This window comes from Lithobates pipiens, unplaced genomic scaffold, assembly GCF_037356315.1.
Source record: "Lithobates pipiens isolate NorthernLeopardFrog02 unplaced genomic scaffold, aLitPip1_a1.2 Scaffold_13, whole genome shotgun sequence".
In the NCBI taxonomy this organism is placed as follows: Eukaryota; Metazoa; Chordata; class Amphibia; order Anura; family Ranidae; genus Lithobates; species Lithobates pipiens.
This window is the reverse complement of record NW_027507718.1, coordinates 121,041,277-121,065,092: the sequence shown is the minus strand read 5'-3', so window position 1 is coordinate 121,065,092 and position 23,816 is coordinate 121,041,277. Positions and strand designations below refer to the sequence as shown.

At 42.4% G+C, this 23,816-nt stretch overlaps 1 protein-coding gene across 1 annotated transcript in view; it reads right to left on the bottom strand.

Moving 5' to 3' along the window:
* The window catches only part of HOMER3 (homer scaffold protein 3), a 277,523-nt gene that overhangs the window by 233,810 nt on the left and 19,897 nt on the right, over positions 1–23,816 (bottom strand). The window contains exons 2-4 of the mRNA XM_077475475.1: positions 18,781–18,937; positions 16,549–16,680; positions 1,786–1,893 (exon numbers count right to left, since the gene is read on the bottom strand). Of these exons, the coding sequence (XP_077331601.1) occupies positions 1,786–1,893; positions 16,549–16,680; positions 18,781–18,937 (397 nt within the window). The remainder of the gene's footprint in view (positions 1–1,785; positions 1,894–16,548; positions 16,681–18,780; positions 18,938–23,816) is intronic.

The following is a 23,816-nucleotide window of genomic DNA, read 5'->3' as shown; positions in this document are numbered from 1 at the left end:
AAAAACCCCTCTAACTTTTTGGCCATCCTTATACCTTAATAATAAAATCAAAACATGTATTATATACTCACAAACCAATGTGTATACAAGCTCATCAGAACAAATCCAGGTAAAGAACACCATGACTTCCCGCATCTCGTCTCAACACATCACAAGTATGAGTTGTACAGGTCTGGAAAGCTAACGTGTTTCGAGGGGCACGCCCTCTTCCTCAGAGCCAAGAGATCTGTCACTTAGAACTACACTTAAATATCATTCATAGCATTACAGGTTCCACTCAAAAGCCCCAACCACTTCCAACATGACAACTGCAACAATTAACCCACTGGACGCTATTCCTTAATAAAGCCAGCATGTGCCAGTAAAACACGTGTCTAATCACAACAATAACCTGATATCGATCTAAATGTGTCTTGTCAATTTCTAACTGACAGGGTGAAAACACAAGGAGCACAATTAGGATACAGGGACAGTGTGTTATCAGCTTTGCCTGAAGAGTGACCCTTATGACAGGATCTTCAGATAGTATGTTAATGAAAGGAGCAGATTTTGAAAAAGATTGAGCATGACTTTTGAAATTATATTAACATGTTATGTTTATAAAATTCTAAGGGTTGGGAATACTTTTAATATTTAACATTTTTAATTATGGAAAATAATTAGTCTAATAAAATTGTAGAAAACATGCTGTACAAAGTAATGTATATTTAATATAAAGAAAGGGGGCTTCATACACAAAAGCAGATTGCATGCCGTATTTAGGTGTTTTCCCAAATACGGCATGCGATCCTGAAAATGTAAATTCAGGTATTTACTGCATAAAGCAAAAGCGCTCGGTAAATACCACATAAATCAGCGGTGAAGTCAATTCACAAAAGGAAGTAAATGTTAAGAAGATAAAAAAAAAGAAAAGGTGCTCTGCACCCAACACTGGCTCCTGCCATTTGACAGCTCTGTCCCCTCCAACCACTAAATAAACTAAGAGGCATTGGATGATGTGACTGGGTGACCCCCACCCCTTATGACGTTATTGACCTGCCTCAAAGCACTCCCCCCCCCATGTTGAGGGTATATGGCCTGGTATTGGGGGGGGGGGGTTGGCACTCGCTAATCCCCCGCCCTTTCCTGGCCTGCCAAGCTGCATGCTCTGATAAGGGTTTGTTATGGATTTTTTTTTGTGGGGTTCCCCTTAAAATCCATAGCAGATATGAAGGTCTCCCCAGGACTAAATTAGTTTCAAAGGCAGAACTTTCAATTTTTGTTATAGTAATTATAAGGATGGGACAAGAGCAATTTTCAAAAGTGTAGCATCCTCTGATGGTCCCTTCCCCTTTATGTACACTAACACCATTTCTGAAGGTTTTAGGCTGCATCTGTGCATTTATCTATCCAGTATAAACAGGCTGCGTATTTTTGGTGCTTGGGATATCTTGGTGCTCCGGACATAGACATATTTTGGGCAAGGTGCTTGTAAGCAGCTATGCACCACTATTAGCATAAAATTGTGCACTCGCACAGACAATGTCCCAAATGCAGGTAGTGTACGCCATTATACGCTAATAGAAATACATAGTATCTCATATCTTCATAGTATCTCTATCTTCACCCATTTAGGTCTATGGACAGCTGTGCACAGATTCAGGACATCCCAGGCACCTGAAATACGCACCATATTTATGCTGCCCATGTGCATGAAGTCTAGCTGTGTATTTAGAACATCATATTGTTCAGTAGAGGAGCTCTCCATTTCCTCTCCATAGCACACTTGTATGAAGGATACCATACCTGCTGTGGAGTGATACCGAGGGCTGGGTTTGTTAGTTCCGTTTTATCTTGAGATCTTTCCCTTGCCAGTCGAGCAGCCTCCCTCACCTCCTGGAATTTCTCTGCAAACTGTCAGACAAAGGAGAAATGTAAGTAAGGGTTGTCCATCAGTCTTCAGAAGAGCAGCAATGATTTTTATCTAACTTTTTGCATATGAAATATTATCCAGGCCAGCTAGATACACAAACCTAAAACCCTTGTTGGAACAAAACAGATGTCCTGAACAGTCCACTAATGCTCAAATGAGCATCAACCAACAGTTGCCAAATTTCGTCTGGTCCTTTGCATGTCTTTTCCCTTTATTTACTCAGTGCAAATAAAGTAAAAAAAGATGGAGGTTTAAAGTAGGGAAGAAGTAGAAGGAGTAAGGATGAACCTACTGAACCAGTCAGTGGTGTAGTGGTTAGCACTCTCACCTAGCAGTAAGAAGGGTCGCTGGTTCAAATCCCAACCATGACACTACCTGCCTGGAGTTTGCATGTTCTCCCTGTGCCTGCGTGGGTTTCCTCCGGGTACTCCGGTTTCCTCCCACACTCCAAAGACATGCAGGTAGGTTAATTGGCTTCTGTCCAAAATTGACCCTAGTATAAGAATGGGGACCTTGGATTGTGGGCTTCTTGAGGGTAGGGACCGATGTGAGTGTGCAATGTACAGGGATAGGGACAGTTGTAGACACTCACTCAGGTTGAACTGGATGGACTGGTGTCTTTATTCAACCTTGCTAACTATGAAACTATGACTGTCAATCCATTAATGGGCAGAATGGTTGTACAGAAGTTGATCTATGGATCAACTTCTGTACAACCAGCCTGTCAGGCTTTCTTTAGACAATCACTGCCACTGGCTATAGTCGACAACCGTGATCAATGTATTTCTGACAATAGGGAAACCTCCCACTGTCAGAATACAAGACCGCAGGAAGAGGGATTCCACCATCCATCAAAACTGACTATGTTGGTGGGGAATCAAGTGATTTTCTTTGCATAATGTATAGCCAGCCTAAAACATAAACATTATGTTCCAGATGTTTAACATTTAAAGAATTCCTTCAAATTAGTATTTTGGTTTCTAGTCTAAAACCAATAAACTTCTGGATCTTTGATCTTATTTTTATTTTAGATACAGTATTTTTCATCATTGGCATGATTTTCCTATATGTGAACCACTCATTTTAACCCTTTCATGACTAAGCCTATTTTTGACATTTGGTGTTTACAAGTTAAAATCCGAATTTTTTTTCTAGAAAATTACTTATATAGAATAAAATGGCAATTGTTGCAATATTTTATGTCACACGGTATTTGTGCAGAGGTGTTTTAAATGCAACTTTTTGGGAAAAGGGACACTTTCATGAATTAAAAAAAAAACAAAAACATAAAATTAGCCCAATTTTTTTTCTATAATGTGAAAGATGATGTTACGCCGAGTAAATAGATACCAAACATGTCAGACTTTATAATTGCACGCACTCGTGGAATGACGACAAACTACGGTACCTAAAAATCTCCATAGGCAACACTTTGGCCGCGTACACACGGGCGGACTGTTCGCCCAACTTTGTCCGTCCAACAGTTTCGGCAAACAGTCCGCTCAAAATTAGCATGGACGGACATGGCCACACACGACGAACGAACAGTTTGCTGAAACCGTGCGCGATGACGTGAACGGCACGTACGACGGGACGAAAAATACGACGTCCTATACACTGCATTATAGCTTTCGGCGTGAAAATCCTTTCTGAGCATGCGCGCAACTTTGTTTGACGAACAAGCCTACACACGAGCGGACTGTTCGCTGAAACAAGGTTTCAGCGGACAGTTTTTCGGAAATTCCGAAAAACCTTGTCCGTCCAACTGTCCGCTGAAACTGTCCGCTGAAAGCCCACACACGAGCGGACTGTCCGCCCAAACACTGTTCAGCGGACAAAGTTGGGCGAACAGTCCGCCCGTGTGTACGCGGCCTTAAAGAAAAAAAATTCCGGTTACCAGGTTAGAGTTACAGAGGAGGTCTAGTGCTAGAATTATTGCTCTCGCTCTGACGATCGCGGCTCACATGTGTGATTTGAACACCGTTTACATATGCGGGCGCGACTTCCGTATGCGTTTTCTTTGCTGCGCGAGCTCGCGGCGACGCTTTAAACATTTTTTTCTTATTTATTTTAAAATTAATACATTTTTTATTTTATTTTTAATAAAAATGTTGATCACTTTTGCTGTCACAAGGAATGTAAACAGTGACAGTAATAGGTGGTGACAGGAACTCTATATGGAGGGATTGGGGGTCTAAAAGACCCCCAAAACCCTCCTTTGCACTTCAAAGTATTCAGATTGCCGTTTTCGGCGATTCTGAATACTGTATTTTTTTTTTTAAACCGGCACCATTGGCAGCCGAGTAAACGGGAAGTGACCTCATGACGTCGCTTCCGTGTTTACAATTAGGAGACTGGAATAAAGCCGCTTACTGGCTTCATTCCAGTTTGTCCCTAGCCGCCAGAAGCGGCGGATGTTCGATCAAGGCTCCCGATGGAACGGGAGCGCCGGTAAGAGCGACGGGAGGGTTTTAGCCGCATCAGTTGTTATATCTGGAAAGCCGATCGCCGGCTCTTAAAAAAAAAAAAAAAAGTACCGATATGATGCCTGCAGCTGCGGGTATCATCCCGGTATAACCCCTGAAAGACGAGTATGCACATCTGCGTACACTCGGCAGCAAGGGGTTAATGACCAGTAGTACTGTTGCTTTTACTGGGAAAATTCTCAACCAATGCTTTTTGTGGTTATTTATCAGATCTGCACAGTGTTTGGGAACAATTTTAGACCATTCTTGTATGTACACAAAAGAATTTCAGTCCTTATATTTTTGAGATGTATGGTCAAATTACATCTTAAAGCCCTGCACAAGAAAAATGTGCTATGGCTATATGGCTGTATACTTTCTCTTTTTTTTTTTTTTCATAATCCCTGTTCTCTGTCCCTTCCTAGTTTTGCTCATCTTAAAGCTGTATTAATACCCAAAATCATAAATGCAATATATTGCAGCTTACCAATTCCTATATGCGGTGGCTGCATTGGTTTCTTTTTAGACTTTCCCCTCTGTTTTCACCTTGGTGATCTGACCAGTAACACACCTCCTGTATTAGAGTGCCCCCACTCTGGAGGAAGGAACACAGGGGGCACCTTTGGACAGCAGCATTGTTAATCTGCAGGGAGGGGAACATTAGTGTATCTAAATCTGCTAGTACATCCAAGAAATTGATGTAAAATTCCAGCTCAAACTGCAATTACACAAGCAGTTACAGCAACATAATTTTTCTTTTCTTTTGTAAGAGTTTTACCTAAATAAATTAAAGCTGATCATTGTAAGTACCCTTTTCAGTAGTAAATGGTTTCAACATTCTAATACATCTGCAAGAGAGCTTGTTCTTTGGGAAAACAACAAACCTACTGGCTAGATCGCCAGGTGAAAAAAAAAGGAAAGAAAATCCTAAAAAGAAAGTAATGCAGCCATTGCATCTATTAATTGGAAAGCTGTAATATAATAAATGTTTTCTCTAGGAATTAATAACACGTTATCATTTCAATGAGAGGAGGTCAGGATTTTGGCTAAAATACTGCAATTTGTTTTTACGCGAGTCATTATGTTGCCAATTTACTTCTTTTTTAATTGTTATTCCAACTTTTGTGTTTTAGGTCACAGACACCTGCCCTGACATTTTGCTGTAGAACTTCCTGATACAGCTTGGAACTCAATTGCCCCTTGATGACTATAAGCTGTCCATACCATGTGCCAGCAAAACAGCCCCACACATTCATTTATCAACAGCAGAAAATACATAAGGATATGAAAAAGGATTACTCAGTTTTCAAAAATATCTTTGGTTTTAAGATTTTTTTTTCTCACTGCACAGAATTGTGGTACAACACAGAAGATAAAGACTACACCAACCCTGATTGTTCTATGTCCCTACAACTCCCAGTTTTGTTTTCCTTAACTATGATCCTCAATCTCTAAGGATCCTCATAATCATCTGCCTCACTTGGCTTGATGATGTACTTCTCGATGTGCACAAATTTTTTTTTCATACGATGCCAGATCGTACGATTTTCGTTTAATCAGTACAGCTACCGTTCGAAAATGCAATACAAATGCATTACAACACATGACATCACTTTTTCTGTCATACGGGAATTTGCGTTACTTTAGTAAACTCATCAGATTCGATCTGAGATTAGTATGCAAAAAAAAAAAAAAAAGACTTTCACACGTTCGATAATCTCATCATGTGTATGGGGCATTAGTCCGTAAGGGTTTAATATTGAGTTGGCCCACCCTTTGCAGCTATAACAGCTTCAACTCTTCTGGGAAGGCTGTCCACAAGGTAAAGGAGTGTCTATGGGAATGTTTGATCATTCTTCCAGAAGCGCATTTGTGAGGTCAGGCACTGGACCTTGCTTTGGGCCATCCCCAAACTGTTCCCACAAAGTTGGGAGCATGAAATTGTCCAAAATGTCTTGGTATGCTGATGCCTTCAGAGTTCCCTTCACTGGAACTAAGTCCAACCCCTGAAAAACAACCCCACACCATAATCCCCCCGCCACCAAATGATTTGGACCAGTGCACACAGCAAGGTCCATAAAGTCTTGGATGAGAAAGTTTGGGGTGGAGGAATTTGACTGGCCTGCACAGAGTCCTGACCTCAACCCAACAGAACACTTTTGGCATGAATTAGAGCAGAGACTGTGAGCCAGGCCTTCTCGTCCACATTTGTGCCTGACCTCTCAAATGCGCTTCTGGAAGAATGGTCAAACATTCCCAACCTTGTGGACAGCCTTCCCAGAAGAACTAAAGCTGTTATAGCTGCAAAGGGTGGGCCAACTCAATATTGAACCCTACAGACTAAGATTGTGACGCCATTAAAGATCATGTGCATGAAAAGGCAGACGTCCCAATACTTTTTGCAATGCACTGTATCTAGAAATTGCAAATATTAAAATCAAGTACAATCCTGGACAGATCTACGTTTACTCAACTCTTGTTATAATTACGTGCAGATACAAACAAAACACCTGAAGCCTGCAACAAGTGTAAAGCTGGCTACACACTATACAATATTTATACAATTTTCTTGTACAATTTTCCTTTAGATTTACCAAAACCATATAATATGAGGTCAAACCTAAACACTTTCAAATTGAATGCAATCAGACAGGCTCATGCACTACACAGTTGAAGGTAAATCTAAAGGAAATAGAAAAACAAAAATTGTATAATGTGTATCCAGCTTTATACGAACATAACAAATGAATGACAGTTAACCCCTTCAACCCCAGAAGGTTTCACCCTCTTAATGACCAGGCAATTTTCAGCGATACGGCACTGTGTTACTTTAACCACTTAAAGACCAGACACCCCAGTTGTACTGTGACAGGTTGGCTCTCCTGGGAGAGTTGCCATCATGGTACGTTGGGCGCTTTAAGAGCAATAGGGGGTGCGACACCGGAGCCGATGCGAGTGGCCGGCTGGCACAATGTAAACAGACAGATCCCCATTCTGTCAGGGGAGGATAGACAGATAGTCTATTCCTAGTGATTAGGAACAGCGATCTGTCCTCCCCCAGTCACTACAATGCCCCCACAGTTATAAACATCTTCCAGGAACACTTAACCCCTTGATCGCCCTCTAGTGTTAACCCCTTCTCTGCCAGTGACATTTATGCAGTAATCAGTGGCTATTTTTAGCTATGATTGATGTATAAAATGTCAATGGTCACAAAAAAGTGTCAAAGTGTCCGATCTGTCCGCCGCAATGTCGCAGTCCGGCAAAAAAAAACCCAATTACCGCCGTTACTAGTATAAAACAAAAAAATACATCTATCCCTTATTTTGTAGACGCTATAACTTTTGTGAAAACCAATATACACTTATTGCGATTTTGTTTTAACAAAAATATGTAGAATACATATCGGCCTAAACTGATGAAGATATTTTTCTTTTTTGGGGGGATATTTATTACAGCAAAAAGTAAAAAAAATTTTTTTTCAAAATTGTCGGTCTGTTTATAGCGCAAATAAATAAATAATATTTAAAAAGAAAAGAAAAAAAAAAAACGCAGAGGTGATCAAATACTACCAAAATAAAGCTCTATTTGTGGGAAAAAAAAAAAGGATATACATTTTGTTTGGGTACAGCGTTGCACGACCACACAATTGTCAGTTAAAGCAACACAGTGCCACACCACAAAAAATGGCCTGGTCGTTAAGGGGACAAATCCTTCCGGTACTTAAGTGGTTAACTGACAATTGTGCGATCATGCAACACTGAACCCAACATAGAATTTGTCCTTTTCCCCACAAATAGAGCTTTTTTTGGTGGTATTTGATCCCTTCTGCGCTTTTTATTTTATTTTTTGTACTAAAAACAAGAAAAAAAAAAAAGAATTTTGGAAAAAAATATATTTTTTACTTAAAAATGCTATAAAACATATCCAATAATTAAAAAAAAAAGAAAGGAAAAAAAAACCCAATTTTTTCATCAATTTAGGCCAATATGTATTCTGCTACATATTTTTGGTAAAAAAAAATCCCAATAATTATATATTGATTTGTTTGCGCAAAAGTTAAAGTGTCTACAAACTATGGGATTTTTATTTATTTTTACTAGTAATGGCGGCGTTCAGTGACTTATAATGGGACTGTGATATTGCGGTGGACAAATCAGAAACCCAACTGACACTTTTTGGGGACCAGTGACAATAATATAGTGATCCGTGCTAAAATATATGCACTGTCACTGTACTAATGACACCTGCAGGCAAGGGGTGAACATCAGCGGCGATCAAAGGGTTAAATGTGTGCCTAAGTTGTGCTTTGACTAGGGGAAGGCAAAGATCAGTGTTCCTGCTTAGCAGAAACACATCGATCAGTACCTTCTGCTCTGACAGAACGACACTCTGCCCTGTTTACATAGGCATATTGTTGTTCTGCCTCTGTACTGTCTAAGCAGTGGCATTGAGTTCGTGGTACCCACCACTGGGCTCCCGCTGTGTATAATCACAATGGGAGCGGGTCGTCGGTGGTGCGCGCATGTAAGCCCCAAACCCCGTAAGTGTCAGATCACAAACTTGGTAAGTGATCTGGCACAGAGCAGCCACCCTGCCGCAGTAAATGTGCGTGGGGTGTTCACTAAGCGGTTAAACACAAACAGTTTAGGCACCTGAATATGTTCTGATATGCAACCTCCTGCAGACCCTGTAAAGCACAGAAAGACACAGCACAAGGGACCAATCGGTTTATGTGCTCACCAGAAGCATGGTGATTGGAGGAGAGAGCAGGGTGACAGATTAGCTCATTACTGTGCTGCCTCCCCTTTCTCTATCCAGTCATAAGCTGGGATGGGCTCAAAGTGGATTGAGGACTTTTTTCTAGTCACAGAAAAAAGTACTGCAGACGTGGTCTTTTGATTAAAAAAGGTAAACATTTTAGCAAAAACTGGTTTTGATCATTTTTTTTATTTTTCATTTTATCTTGTTATTTTTGTGTGGGGTTCTGTTTTAAATATTATTAATCTTTGTTAATATTAGCAAAACAAATTTCCCAACATTTTAAAATATAAGGCCAGACCAATAACAGCCCCAGTTTATGCAGACAATATTCTAATGTAACGCACCCATAATAAAGCAAAACCATGCTCATTTTGCTAGCAATCACTTTGTTACTATGCCGAGAATCAAGAATGTTCTGACATTGTTGGGAATGTTTGGAGGGATATGTAAAAAAATGCCTTAACGCAATTCATAGTGTGAAAGATGCCTCAATATACTGTATATTTAAAATGAAGCTAGTGAAGAAAATAGGATTTTTGTACCGTAAAATCCTTTTCTCTGAAGTTCACTGAGTGGCACAGCTCCATTAATCTTGACCATAGGGTTATTATGCCACCTTCAGGAGAGGACTAAGCAGAACATGTTATACAAGTGAAAAAAACAGAACTTTACAGTTCCGTCCGGGGGGGGTCCCTCCAGTAATAACCCCTCAGCCTGCTTCCTGCAGCTCAGTACGTCAACAAGCAGTATAACGTAAACCAATAGGAGGGGAGGGTGCTGTGTCAGTCAGTGAACTTCTGAGAAAAGGATTTTACGGTGAGTACAAAAATCCTATTTTCTCTTCCGTTCACTGACTGACACAGCTCCATTATTCTTGACCATAGGGACATCCCCAAGCAGTGTCATAACGATGGGTGGGAATAGCATAAAAACTTCACCCACGACCAGAGGTGATCCCTAACAGGGGAGTCACACTCTTATCTAGCCGCATCAGAACTTGCAGTCAACAATGCAACAGTGCATTATACTCAAAAGTAACCGTATTTTTAAAACAGAGTAAAGAGTGCAGAATTGCAACATTACACGGCCACCTGCAAAACTTTAAGGCCAAAGCAGGCATCAGACGATGCCCTTATATCCACTTTGTAGAATTTGGTAAAAGTGTGAACGGACGACCAAGTCGCCGCCTTACACACTTGAGCGACTGACGCTTGATGTCCGAAAGCCTAAGAGGTTCCAACTGCCCTGATGGAATGGGCCGTGACATGAAAGGGGGGCACCTGACCCTTCATGGTGTAGGCCTGTACCACAATCTGTCTGATCCACATAGAAATGGTGGCCGACGAGACCGCCATGGCTTTTTTCAGAGCAGCTACCGAAACGAACAGAGAGTCTGACTTCAGAAAGGGAACCGTGGCAGACAGATACACCCTTAGAGCCTGGACCACATCCAGGGAATGAAAGGCCACCTCCTTAGTATGTGTTGGTTTAGGACACAGAGATGGTAACACAAATGGCTTCATTGATGTGAAACGCCAAAACCACCTTCGGCAGAAAGGAAGGTTGCAGACGCAACACCACCTTATCCTATGGATAACCATATAGGGTGACTTGCAAGACAAGGCCGCCAGTTCCGAAACCCTCCTGGCCGATGTAATGGCCACTAGGAAGACCACTTTCTGAGAAAGAGTCAACAAGGGAATTTCCCTGATGTTCTCAAACGGCGGTTTCTGAAGTGTCGATAGCACCAGGTTCAGATCCCACGCGGGGTAAAGGTGGATGCACCGAAGGAACTACATGCCAGACCCCTTGAATAAAAGTGCTCACTAGAGAATGAGATGCCAGGGGTCGTTGGAAAAAAACAGCGAAGGCTGATATTTGTCCCTTAATGGTGCTTAAAGCCAATTTCTGGTCTACTCCTCGCTGTAGAAACAGCAGGATCCTGGAAATGGAATAGGTGTGCGGACGCCACCCTTTCTCCTCACACATGGAGATGTAGGCCTTCCAGGTACGAAGGTATATCTTTCGAGAAGAAGATTTTCGTGCCCTCAACATTGCTGACACTGAAGCCCTGGATAGCAGGGGAAGCGTATCCAGGGCCGCGTTACATATGTACTTAAGGCCATGCACTAACTGGTCTGCTAGTTCCACGCAGACGGGAGTAGCCTGCTGCTTCTCCACCACCCCACAACCGTAAACAAGGAACGGGCCACTGCCTCGGTCTTCCTGTCAGTAGGGTCCTTAAATGCAGGAGTCCCCTCTACCGGGATCGTGCTTACTTTGTTTAACCTGGATACTGTGGGGTCCGGAAGAGCCGACCATTTGGTCATTGAAGTCTTCCCCATTCCTTGTATATGAACTTATCGAAATAAGTCAGATACGGAAACACCTTAGGTGTACGGGCTGGCTTACGGGACCCAAAAGGACCGCTATTTCAGCAGAGGAACCTGCTGTATCCTGAATTTTCAGGGTATCACGCACAGCTGTGATAAGTGCTCCAACTAGCGCTTTGTCTTGCGGACCCGGACGGGCAGGACTCACCAGCCTGATCGAGTGCTGCTCCGTTCATTTACAAGTGCCCGTGTCCAGTATCAGCTCCCAGGTGTCCTGAGTAAAAAACCGTGCTGTTCTGAGCAGCAGGGACCAGCACTGAGCATAAAAACCACGCTGGACTACAACAAAATGGTCACCGGCCGCCCTGTATACAGGACATAATCACAGAGAAAATGGCCACTGAGCTACAGAAAAATAGCCCCCGACCAGGTTTCTCACTGAGGCACACCAAAAATGTCCGACAAACAACTGTACACAGTGAAAGGACAGAGAAAATGGCAGCAGAACAGCACTATGGTGATCAGCACAAGCAGACCTCCAGACACCCAGTGGAGAGACCACAGACACCCAGGGACACAGACAACCAGCGCAGCCCCCCCCATCTAAGGTGAGAGCCCCCAGGGGACCTCTGGCTACAGGTACACACACCGCTCAGCAGCCCATCATGCAGAATCCCCCACCTTCCAGGGAATGCCCAGCTGCTTAATCCCGTCGAGGCAGGGAGAGCTGTACTTACCATCCGGACGAGCTGGGGACATCCCATCACAGACCCACTCTCCGATCAGTACGGGGTGGCTGCTGGCCCCTGGCACACTATGACAAAGACATCGGTACCCCGGAGCCAGAGGAAATCAGTTAATATGTGTGCCCCGGAGTGTTGGGCTCGCTGACCGCCCCTGGAGCCTGAGGAGCATGTCGTGTCCGACCCAGCACATAGCTAGGGTCTGCACACGCTCGATGGCCAGGCTGGGGAGACTACAAGGATCTAGATTATCCAGCCTGTCACCCAGCCGGGTGTTGATAGCTGATCACAGGATCTTAAAATCTTGCGCAAAAGGCAAACATTCAGCAAAAAAATCCCAAGACCGGTGGTCCTGCAGGGATCCTAGGTCCATCTCCTTCACTAGGCAGAAAAAAACTGAGCTGCAGGAAGCAGGCTGAGGGGTTATTACTGGAGGGACCGCCCCCTGGGAGGAACTGTAAAGTTCTGTTTTTTCACATGTATAACATGTGCTGCCTAGTCCTCTCCTGCAGGTGGCGTAACAACCCTATGGAGCTGTGTCAGTCAGTGAACGAAAGAGAAATTATATTTGTCCTGATTAGCCCTTGTAATCTACTGTACAACAGCAATCAGTCTGGGAGAGGAAGGCAAGTTACGTTTTCATTCAGTCATTGTCGTTCAGGCTCTGCTACAGATGTATGTGCTGAGAGTGCATATGCTGACAGGAGAAGTGAGCAGAGTGCATAGAAGAATGATCTCATCTGTCTGCTGCTTTTTCTTAATTGTCTGATCAGCAGTTTGGGAGCATGTCTGGATCTTGCTGTAGTACTAAAGCTGCAGCAGAGGTCCATTATATCTATGGTACCTGGTAATGATGAATGAACCACAAGAATTACAAAGAATTATAAATCACTTAGAAGGTAGCATATTTTAACTTTGTATCAAGCGGTTTGCCTGGAGTTGAGTTTTGTATTAGACCTGACATAAAGTAACAGGGAATATAACATACTATATAAGCTATAGAGATCATAAAGCCAGATTTGTATATTTAGTGTTATGAGCTTACAACAGTGCTTTAATTTTTTATGATCTAAATCAGGCTGATAACTGCAGCCTGTTGTACTCCAAAGTGGGTCAGTAAATCTCTGCAATACATTTAACCTCAATAAAACCTCTCTGTGGGCGATATATGGAATTTTCAGGTATAGGTTCAAATGACCCATTGCTATCCATATAGCCATGCAATTTTTTTTCAGCCACACAGGCAGTCTAATACATTTACCACAGTGATCGGTTTTGAATCAGCAGTGTGCACCCTTTAAAAGGGGTTGTAAACGCAGAAGTATTTTTAACCTTTAGGCCCCTTAAAGCGCTGCTATCTTTAGCTGCTCTTGACCGTCAATTTTGCGGCGCTATTCGGTCACTACCGGGTGCTTTTACCCCCGATAGCGACCGAGAAAGGGTTAAAACTAGCTGAGAAAGGGTTAAAACCCCCCTGCAGAAGTGCTTTGCCAACGGTATAGCCACGCTGCCCATGATTTCAATGGTCAAAAGCGGTATACACACTGCTCCTTCACTGCTCCAAAGATGCTGCTAGAGGGACTTTAGCATCCTGCCTGCGCACCGCTCCAGAGTGAAAGCACTCGGGGCTTTCACATTGGAGAGACAGCTCTTTCAGGGCGTTCTTTTTTAGCGCTGTAGCGCCTGCAAAGGGCCCTAGTGTGAAAGGGGTCTTAAAGCTTTTAAAAAGCCTTCTGTGCGCAGCAGCCCCCCTCAGCCCCCCAATACTTACCTGGGCCTCATCTCTGTTCAGCGATGTACACCAGTGTCTCAGCCATCTGGAACTCTCCCTCCTGATTGGCTGAGACACAGCAGCAGCACCATTGGTTCCGAACTGCTGTCAAATTCAGTTAGCCAATCAGGAGAGATGGGGCGGGGCCGAACTGCAGCTCTGTGTCTGAATGTACACACAGAGCTGTAGCTCGGCTTTGGTGCCCCCATAGCAAGCTGCAGGAGAACAGAAGAGGGATCCGAGAAGAGAAGGATTTAGGATGCTCTGTGTAAAACCACTGCACAGAGCAGGCAAGTATAACAGGTTTGTTATTTTTATAAAAAAAAAAAAAAAAAAAAGACTTTCTAATCACTATAAGGCTCCATTCACACCTATGCATTTTGCTTTTGAGTGTTTCTTCAGTGCTTTTTGCATTTTTTTTTACTGTAATTTTGTCATGATTTTTTTTAGGTACATTTGTTGTTGGGCAGATTTAAAACTGCAACATGCAAATCATGGCAAAATTGCAGTAAAAAAGGCACTACATGCTTTTCTGCAGTTTCTCCATTGAACAAAAAAAAAAAAAGAAAGTGTTTTGTGTTTAACCACTTAAGGACCGAAAGGTTTTAGCCCCTTAATGACCACGTCATTTTTTGCTGTATGCTCTGCATTACTTTAACTGACAAATGTTTGGTCGTGCAACGCTGTACCCAAATAAAATTTATGTCGTTTTCTTTCCCCCACAAATAGAGATTTCTTTTGGTGGTATCACCTCTGTGGTTTTTATTTCTTGTGCTATAAACAAAGACTGACAATTTTGAAAAAAAGAAAATAATATTTTTTACTTTCTGCTACAACACTAAAAAAATGTTTTATAAAATTAAAAAGCAATAACTGTGTATTGCTTGGTTTTCGCAAAAGTTATAGCGTCTACAAAATAGGGAATAGATTTATGGCATTTTTATTAGTTTTTTTTCACTAGTAATGGCAGTAATCAGCGTTTTTTAGCGGCACTGCGACATTGCGGTGATTTGATCGGACAGTTTTGACACTTTTTTGGGACCAGTGACATTATTACAGTGATCAGAGCTTAAAATATATACTGATCACTGTATAAATTACACTGGCAGGGAAGGGGTTAACACTAGGGGCAATCAAGGGGTTAAGTGTGTCCTAAGGAGGTGCTTCTAACTGTGGGGGGGAGTGGACTGACTGGGAGTACAGAGAGATTGCTGTTCCTGATCACTAGGAGCAGACAATCACACTGTACTCCCCTGAGACAACAGGGATCTGATTTGTTTAAATTGGCAGATCCCCATTCTACCTCTCAGGAGTGATCGTGGCTGCCTGGCCCGCTCACTAGCTTCCCCGCTTTTCAGTGCCCACACCCACAGTGTCTCGTGCACGTTCAGGTATGTCGTTTCGTGCAATAGGGCCGCCCTGCCACAATATATTTGCAGTGTGTGGTCCTTAAGCGGTTAAAGTCCCTGACCCTTTCCAAAAAAGCAGAGGCACAGAAATGTATTGATGTGAACGTGTTCCATAGGAACCCATGTTAAAAATAATGTCCTGCATTTCTGCAAAAAACATAAAAATGTGGTATTCCTAAGATATTTTTCTTCATTCTATTCTATTTTTCTTGTCTTGTAGGAACCAGAACAATGCCATAGTAACATATCAATTACTAACATAAAAGGGTTTCTTTATACTTTGTCTATAGCCTCTGAATGTTTTCCCCCGGAGCAAAAATTGGAGGAACAACATGCATCAATACCATTTGGAACTCAGTATCTGTGTGGGGCATATCTGCAGTCAATTTCCGTTTTTTGGGGGTTTTTTGTTTGAGGCTTCGTATGACCTTTGCTTAAATGCTGTACTTAAGAATAACACTGGAAAATGTGTTTGTAGACATTGAAGTGGGTGTACTCTGCTGCATTTTTAAGTCCTGTAGTGGACACTGTGCTAGAGTCGATTCTTTTTTCCCCGAATTTCAAGTACAAATTTAAATTTTTTTTATTTGCTAACATTTTTAGATTCCATTGGTCGATGTTCGTATTTTACTGCATCCGTTTGTTCTGTATGTTCAGTGTTGAGATTTGGTGCATACTGCTATCTAAAGTGTGACATAAATATCATAAAAATATTCAGATCTTTAGCTTAGAACTCAGGAAAGATGTAGATCAATATGTCAAACTCAGATAAAAAACAGTGGGCCAAACTGAGAGGACTTAGGCTCGGTTCACACTGGAAACGGCCAAAGATCGTACAAGAACGCTGTGCATCCCTGTTCTCTGTTTCAGGACCGAATCTGCCTGAATTCAATCCTGAAACAAGGCCAAAGACGCACAGTGCAAGCCGCTCCACAGCCGCCCCGGAGATATGTGAACTGACTTCATAGAGAGCGGGTCAAATTCTCCTGATATGCGAATTGTATGCAGGGAAAGCCACATCCAATTAGCATAGGTGTGAACCCTGCCTAAATCTTCACAGTGGCTACACCATGGGGTCAGAGCCTACTTAACTCCAGAAACGTTTCATTTCTATCCAGTACTAAGTAAAGCCTGAGGTAGTCCTGATTTACCTGAGACAGGTTCTGTTCAGAAGCAAAGCCCAAACCATACACTGTGTTTGCTCGACTGTCAGCCCATTGTCCGAATTTCTGTGAGGTTTTGGTGAAGGTCATATTTGGAGTAATGGTACTGTTGATGATGGCCTGCACAAATAAGACAGATGATTAGAAGATGCTTTTCATGCTATCAAGTAGAAAGATAGGCACAACTTTTTTTTTCTTCCCATTTTGATAGAGTAAAGGAGGATTATAGCAAAGAAGGGCAAACAAACTGATAAGAGGGATGAAGGAGCTCAGCTATGAGGAAAAATGAGAGGGACTGAATTTATTCTCTCTTGTGAAGACGAGATTAAGGGGGGATATGATCAACATGTATAAATATATAAGGGGTCCATATAGTGAACTTGGTGTAGAGTTATTAATTGTAAGGTCATCACAGAGGACAAGGGGGCACGCTTATACATCTAGAGGAAAAGAGATTTCACCTCCAAATATGGAAAGGCTTCTTCACAGTAAGAGCTGTGAAAAAGGTGGTATAGACTTCCTTTACTGAGCTGGGCAGAACCAGCTGTTAGTTTGTTTTAAAAAAAGGACTGGATTCTTCCCTAAATGTACATAATATAACTGGATGTTAATATTTATAGGTAAAGTTGATTCAGGGAATATCCAATTGTCTCAAAAATACATTTGATGATCAGAAAGGCCCCCCCCCGGAGGAAATTGAGTCATGCTTTATTGTTTTTTTATTTTTGCCTCTCTGGATCAAGTGTGGGTATAGGATTACATAGTTACATAGTTAGTCAGGTTGAAAAAAGACACATGTCCATCAAGTTCAACCACAAAATTGGATTGTGTATATGGAGGTTTTCTATTTGTGTTTTATGGCAGGGCTCGACAAAACCCGGGCGCCAGGTCGCATTGGCGACTAGAATTAGCGACTGGCGCCTGGGGCAGCACAGCTGGGGGTATCCTGTCTCCGTGGACCCCCCCAGCGTGATTGCGTCGGGCCGCGCCGCCGCCGGCCGGTAATTGAGCCCCCGGCTTTGAGGCCTTCTGTGATGCTATTCCCTTCTGTGATCCTATTCCTTCTGGATTCTGCCGCCCTCTTGTGGTGGCCGTTGGAATTACAACCATTAATGCCAATGGATCTCCTTCCATTTACTTCCAACACCTAAACATTACATACATATATATATATATATATATATATATATATATATATATATATATATATATATATATATATACACACATACATATATATATACACATACACATATATATATATATATATATATATATATATATATATATATATATACACACACTTCTTTTTTTTCTTTTTTTTTCTAACACCCTAGAGAGTAAAATGGTGGTCGTTGCAATAATGTCTGTCACACCATATTTGCACAGCGTACTTACAAGCGCACTTTTTTTGGGGAAAAAATAATTTATTTAATAAAAAAAATAAGACAACAGTAAAGTTAGCCCAATTTTTTTTTATATTGTGAAAGATAATGTTACGCCGAGTAAATTGATACCCAACATGTCATGCTTCAAAATTGCGCCCGCTCATGGAATGGCGACAAACTTTTACCCTTTAAAATCTCCATAGGCGACGTTTAAAAAATTCTACAGGTTGCACGTTTTGAGTTACAGAGAAGGTCTAGGGCTAGAATTATTGCTCTTACTCTACCGATCGCAGCGATACCTCACATGTGGTTTGAACATTGCTTTCATATATGCGTTCGCTTCTGCACGCAAGCTTGGCGGGACAGGGCGCATTTAAAAAAAAAATTTTTTTCTTATTTTTACTTTTATTTTTATTTTTTTTCACTGTTCTTTTAAAAAAAAAAATGTGTGTCACTTTTATTCCTATTACAAGGAATGTAAAAATCCCTTGTAATAGAAAAAAGCATGACAGGTCCTCTTGTCTATGAGATCTGGGGTCAGAGAGACCTCACATCTCATATTTACACTAAAATGCAATTTAAAAAAAAATCGTCATTTGAAAAAAATAAAACAAATAAAATGTCCCTCTAAGAGCTATGGGCAATGACTTGGAGACAGGTGGGGGGGCTGGAGGCGCTATCTTCCCCTCACTCGTCTCCATGTCAGGCCAGGGACAGGTCCAGATCGCCGTCACGGACCTGGCTCCTAACTTTTTTAGCTGGCTCCTAGATTCCAAGCAAATTTGTCAACCCCTGTTTTATGGGTTTATAAATATAATGCATTGTGACTTACCTTGTTGCCACCCACACTGATGATCCGATACACATTTCTTGTGGCATCATAGAAGTAGGACACAGTGGCAGCATGTTTGCTGGCTGGAATCCAATTCTTTTTGGTAACTGGGTCTATCTGAAAAACGTGAGCTCGGGTGCTAAAAATGGGTTGTTCCCTGTGAAGAAAAGATAACAGCTCAGCCATGGCGTCACTTTGTCATTGCTACAGTAGATCACAAATGAATTCCCTAAATCTATATTTTGGGCACAAACACAGAGCATCAAAATAATAAACTTTGCAGACATCATTTTATTAGTTTTTTGTATTTAAAATTGAGAGCCTCTGTACCCATAAAGACCCAGGAATATCCCATCTGACAAATAGCAATGTTTCAAATTTTGCTTCTTGATGAAGTATAACTATGGGATGCTATTTTTGTGTAAGTATTCTGTGATCATCAATACAGAAAGTGGTATCAAGTAAGAAGTAAAGATTTCTCACTGGGGAGGATGGCTAGTTACCGCCATCTGACAGACGCTGCCTTGATGTCTACATCCCTCTGTCCGCTGGCTGCACCTGCACGGTAAAATACCACAGAAGTTTATGGGACCTGTTTACCTTCGTCTATGCCTGGGATATGAGCTCCATAAGACTTCTGAGATGTTCTACTGATCAGGTGCAGTCAGAAGACAGAAGACTTTTGGTGCTGGATGTAAACAATGCCCAGCCACAGGGGTTTGATGCGAGTATGCATCTCCAACGAGGAGGGGTGGGATAGATTAAGTCATCTTATAGGGGCAAACAAGAGAAGGTCTACTTTCAAGGAAGTGCCCTATGTACTAAATATACAAGGTCTGCTCATTTACAAAGGGTCCCCTCCACCATGCAAAACTAAAAAATTAAAAAAAAAAAGCTTATAAGTAAAAAAAAAAAATAAATAAATAAAATAAAAGTCACCATATTCCTGTCAAGATTTCAAGAAATTGTGAGTGGCCCCAAATGAGAAAACATTTCTGCACTGTGCTTGAGCATTATCTTATGAGATTTAGGATATTCAGAATTCCCTGGGATCTGATCAGAAAATCGGCGATACCAGCCTCTGCAGTATGGAAGCTGAGGGTAAGGTACTTATATTAACTGCTTTACTTACTGATTGGTCAATGAAGCAGCAGCACAGTGATCAAGCCACCCTCTGCTCACTTTGCTCTTTCCCTTAGTTCACATGTTCCTTGTCAGTACAAGCACACTCTACGGCGGGATATACTTTGTTCATATTTCATGTCTGAACTTTACAAACACATTAAAGTGGGGTGCCCCCTAAAAAAATAAAACATTTTTAAAGTCAGCAGCTACAAATACTGCAGCTGCTGACTTTTAATAATTGAACACTTACCTGTCCCAGGGTCCAGCGATGCGAGAGAACGAAGCCCCCCCTCGTTCCCCGCTCCACTCGCAGCGCCGGCATTCTTACTGTGGGCACCCGGCTGTGGCTTCACAGCCGGGCACCCACTGCGCATGAGCAAGCGGTGCCACAATACGCCGCACAGTCATCTGGGACACGTGACAGGTCCCAGATGACTGTGCGGCGCCGAGGGGAAGTGATGTCAGTGCCCGGGCACTGAAGGAGGCAGACTACGAGGGACTCCCTAGCAACAGGCATTTAGAGGCAAGTTTTTTTTTCCAATTAATTATTATTTTTTTTATTAATTTTAAGCTTTTTTTTTTTTTTTTTGGATGGAAACACCACTTTAACCACTTCAATACTGGGCACTTTTAACCTCTTCCTGCCCAAGTCAAATTTTCAGCTTTCAGCGCTGTCACTCTTTGAATGACAATTATTCAGTCAAGCAACACTGTACCCAAAATACATTTTTATCATTTTTTCACACAAAGACTGCCTGCTAACACGGGCCCTTTTTCTCTGCCCGCCTGGTTGCCACTGTACAGGGTATTACAGGAGGCTGCTATCAAGGCTAACTCTGTTACTTACACCAGTTACATTAAAAATATATTTAATGACATTTCAGTGAATATATTACTGCAGTAGCTGGTGATTTATATATGCCCAGAAATGTAAAAGTAATGCAGTAGCATTGAAATGGATGATTTCAAGTACTATTCAAGAATAAAAAAAAAATAATTGGGGAAATTATTGTTACTTGATAAAGAATTCTTAGAGACAAAAAAAAAGTTTTTTTTAATTAAAACTAGTAAAAAACAGGATACCCCAATACATAGTTACATAGTAGGTGAGGTTGAAAAAAGATACAAGTGCAACCTATGTGTGTGATTGAGACTGATTTTATCTATCTATCTATCTATCTATCTATCTATCTATATCTCTATGTCAGTATTACACTGTATATCCCTGTATGTTGCGCTCGTTCAGGTGCTTATCTAATAGTTTTTTGAAACTATCGATGCCCCCCGCTGAGACCACCACCTGTGGAAGGGAATTCCACATCCTTGCTGCTCTTACAGTAAAGAACCCTTTATGTAATTTAAGGTTAAACTCTTTTCTTAATTTTTAATGAGTGGCCACAAGTCTTGTTAACTAGATGACGGCCAGGCGGCGCACCTGTAGTCGCAGGAGGGCGTCATATGATGTCCTCCCGTTTTAAATAGGGAATGCATGCGATCGTGCGCATGCATCCCTGTTCCATCGGTGGCGGCGTGTCACGGAGACACCGCTCGCCACCGAGGGGGGTGAACAGCCACTAGGCATGGCTGTTTACCATGTGATCGGCCGTGATGAAGTCATGGCCAATCACAGATGGTCACACCCCCACTGTGCACAGCGCATGCGCGCAAATGCGAGCGCGCTGCGCGTGCACGTCGGTGGCGGTGTGTTCCCCGGGAACACTGCTCATCACCGACGCTGGTAAACAGCCATTGGCTGGCTGTTTACTCATGTGATTGGCTGTGATCCTTTCACAGCCGATCACTAAATGTAAACAAACGGCGGTAACAAGATGTTACCGAGTTCTCCTTCTCACACATCGATCGTGTGTGAGGAGGAGATTGTGGTAACATCTCGTTACCGCTTACAGTGTACACAAATCACACTGATTGCCCCCCCCCCCAATAAAGAGGACCTGTCACCACCCATCATAGTACCTGTCCCTCACAGTCCATCAGAGTAACCAAGTACCTGTCATAGTCCATCAGAGTACCCGAGTACCTGTCATAGTCCATATGAGTACCCAAATACCAGTCACCAGGCCATCAGAGAACCTGTCACCAGGCCATCAGAGTACCCGAGTACCTGTCTCCAGCCCATCAGAGTACCCGAGTACCTGTCACCAGCCCATCAGAGTACCTATCTGCAGCCCATCAGAGTACCCGAGTACCTATTTGCAGCCATGCCTCATAGAATATACGTTGGGGTGTTTGCTTTCCAAAATGGGGTCATTTTGTGGGTAATTTCACTGTCCTGGTGCTCCAGGACCTTCAAAAGTGTGATAGGTAGGAATGAAATGAGGTGTCATTTATGCTCCTAGAATGCCTGAAGGTACTACTTCAATGTTGGGCCTCTGTATTTGGCCAGGCTGTGTAAAAGTCCTACACATGTGGTATTGCCATACTCGGGAGGAGTAGCAGAATGTGTTTTGGGGTGTAATTTTTGCTATATACATGCATACATTGTGTAAGAACAAAATGCGTTTTCATTTTTTTCCACATTTTCCAAAAACTTCTGGAAAAATAAAAAATTAACCTTTCAAAAGATTCATTATGCCTCACAGATTATACATTGGGGGTGTTAGCTTTCCAAAATGGGGTCATTTTATGGGCAATTCTATTGTCCTGGTACTCCAGGGCCTTCAAAAGTGTAATAGGTGGCTGTGAAATGAGATGTGTCATTTTTGCTCGTAGAACGTCTGAAAGTGCCACTTCAATGTTGGTGTTCTGTATGTGGCCATACTGTGTAAAAGTCTCACACATGTGGTATTGCCATACTCGGGAAGAGTAGCAGAATGTATTTTGGGGTGTAATTTGTTGTATGCATATGCTGTGTGTGAGAAATAGCCTGATAATATGACAATTTTGTAAAAAAAAAAAAAAAAATAATCTTAATTTTGCAAAGAACTGTGGGAAAAAATTACAACTTAAAAAAACTCACCATGCTACTTACTTAATACCTTGGAATGTCTACTTTGTAAAAATGGGTCATTTGTACTTTCCTGACTTGTTAGAGCTGGTTCACACAGGGGCAACACGACTTTCAACACAACTTTTGGAGGCAACTTGGACACGACTTATAACCACGACTTGGGGCGACTTACAACACGACTTTAAGTCGCCCCAGGCCAGGCGACTTGCCGTGGCCAATCAGAGAATGAGCTCTCAAGGGGGAAACCTCCACGCCAAATAAATAAAAAAATAAAAAACAACACGGAGCATACCAGGCCCTTAGGTCTGGTATGGATTTTAAGGGGAACCCCCTACGCCAAAAAAAAATGGCGTGGGGATCCCCCCCAGATCCATACCAGACCCTTATCCGAGCACGCTACCCGGCCGGCCAGGGAAGTGGGTGGGGGCGAGTGAGCGCCCCCCCTCCTGAGCTGCACACGGCCTGGTATGGCTCAGGAGGGGGGGGGCACTCGCTCGTCCCCACCCCCTTTCCTGGCCGGCTGGGTAGCGTGCTCGGATAAGGGTCTGGTATGGATCTGGGGGGGGGACCCCCACGCAATTTTTTTGGCATAAGGGGTTCGCCTTAAAATCCATACCAGACCTAAGGGCCTATTATGCTCTCGGAGGGGGAACCCACACCAACATTTTTTTTAATAAATTTGGTGTGGGGTTCCCTTTTGAGAGCTGATAATTCTATGAGAGTCGCCTCCGTATAGACGGAGATCCGACTTAGAGGCGACCTCCATTGAAATCAATGGGTACCAGTCGCCTACAAGTCGGATAGAAGTAGTACAGGAACCTTTTATGAAGTCGGAGCGACTTCCGTAGTGTGCATTAAGACGGCTCTCATTCACTTACATTGATTTTTACATAAACTCCCTTCAACAAAACGTTTTATCCCTATTGTGGGGTCACCAGTACGG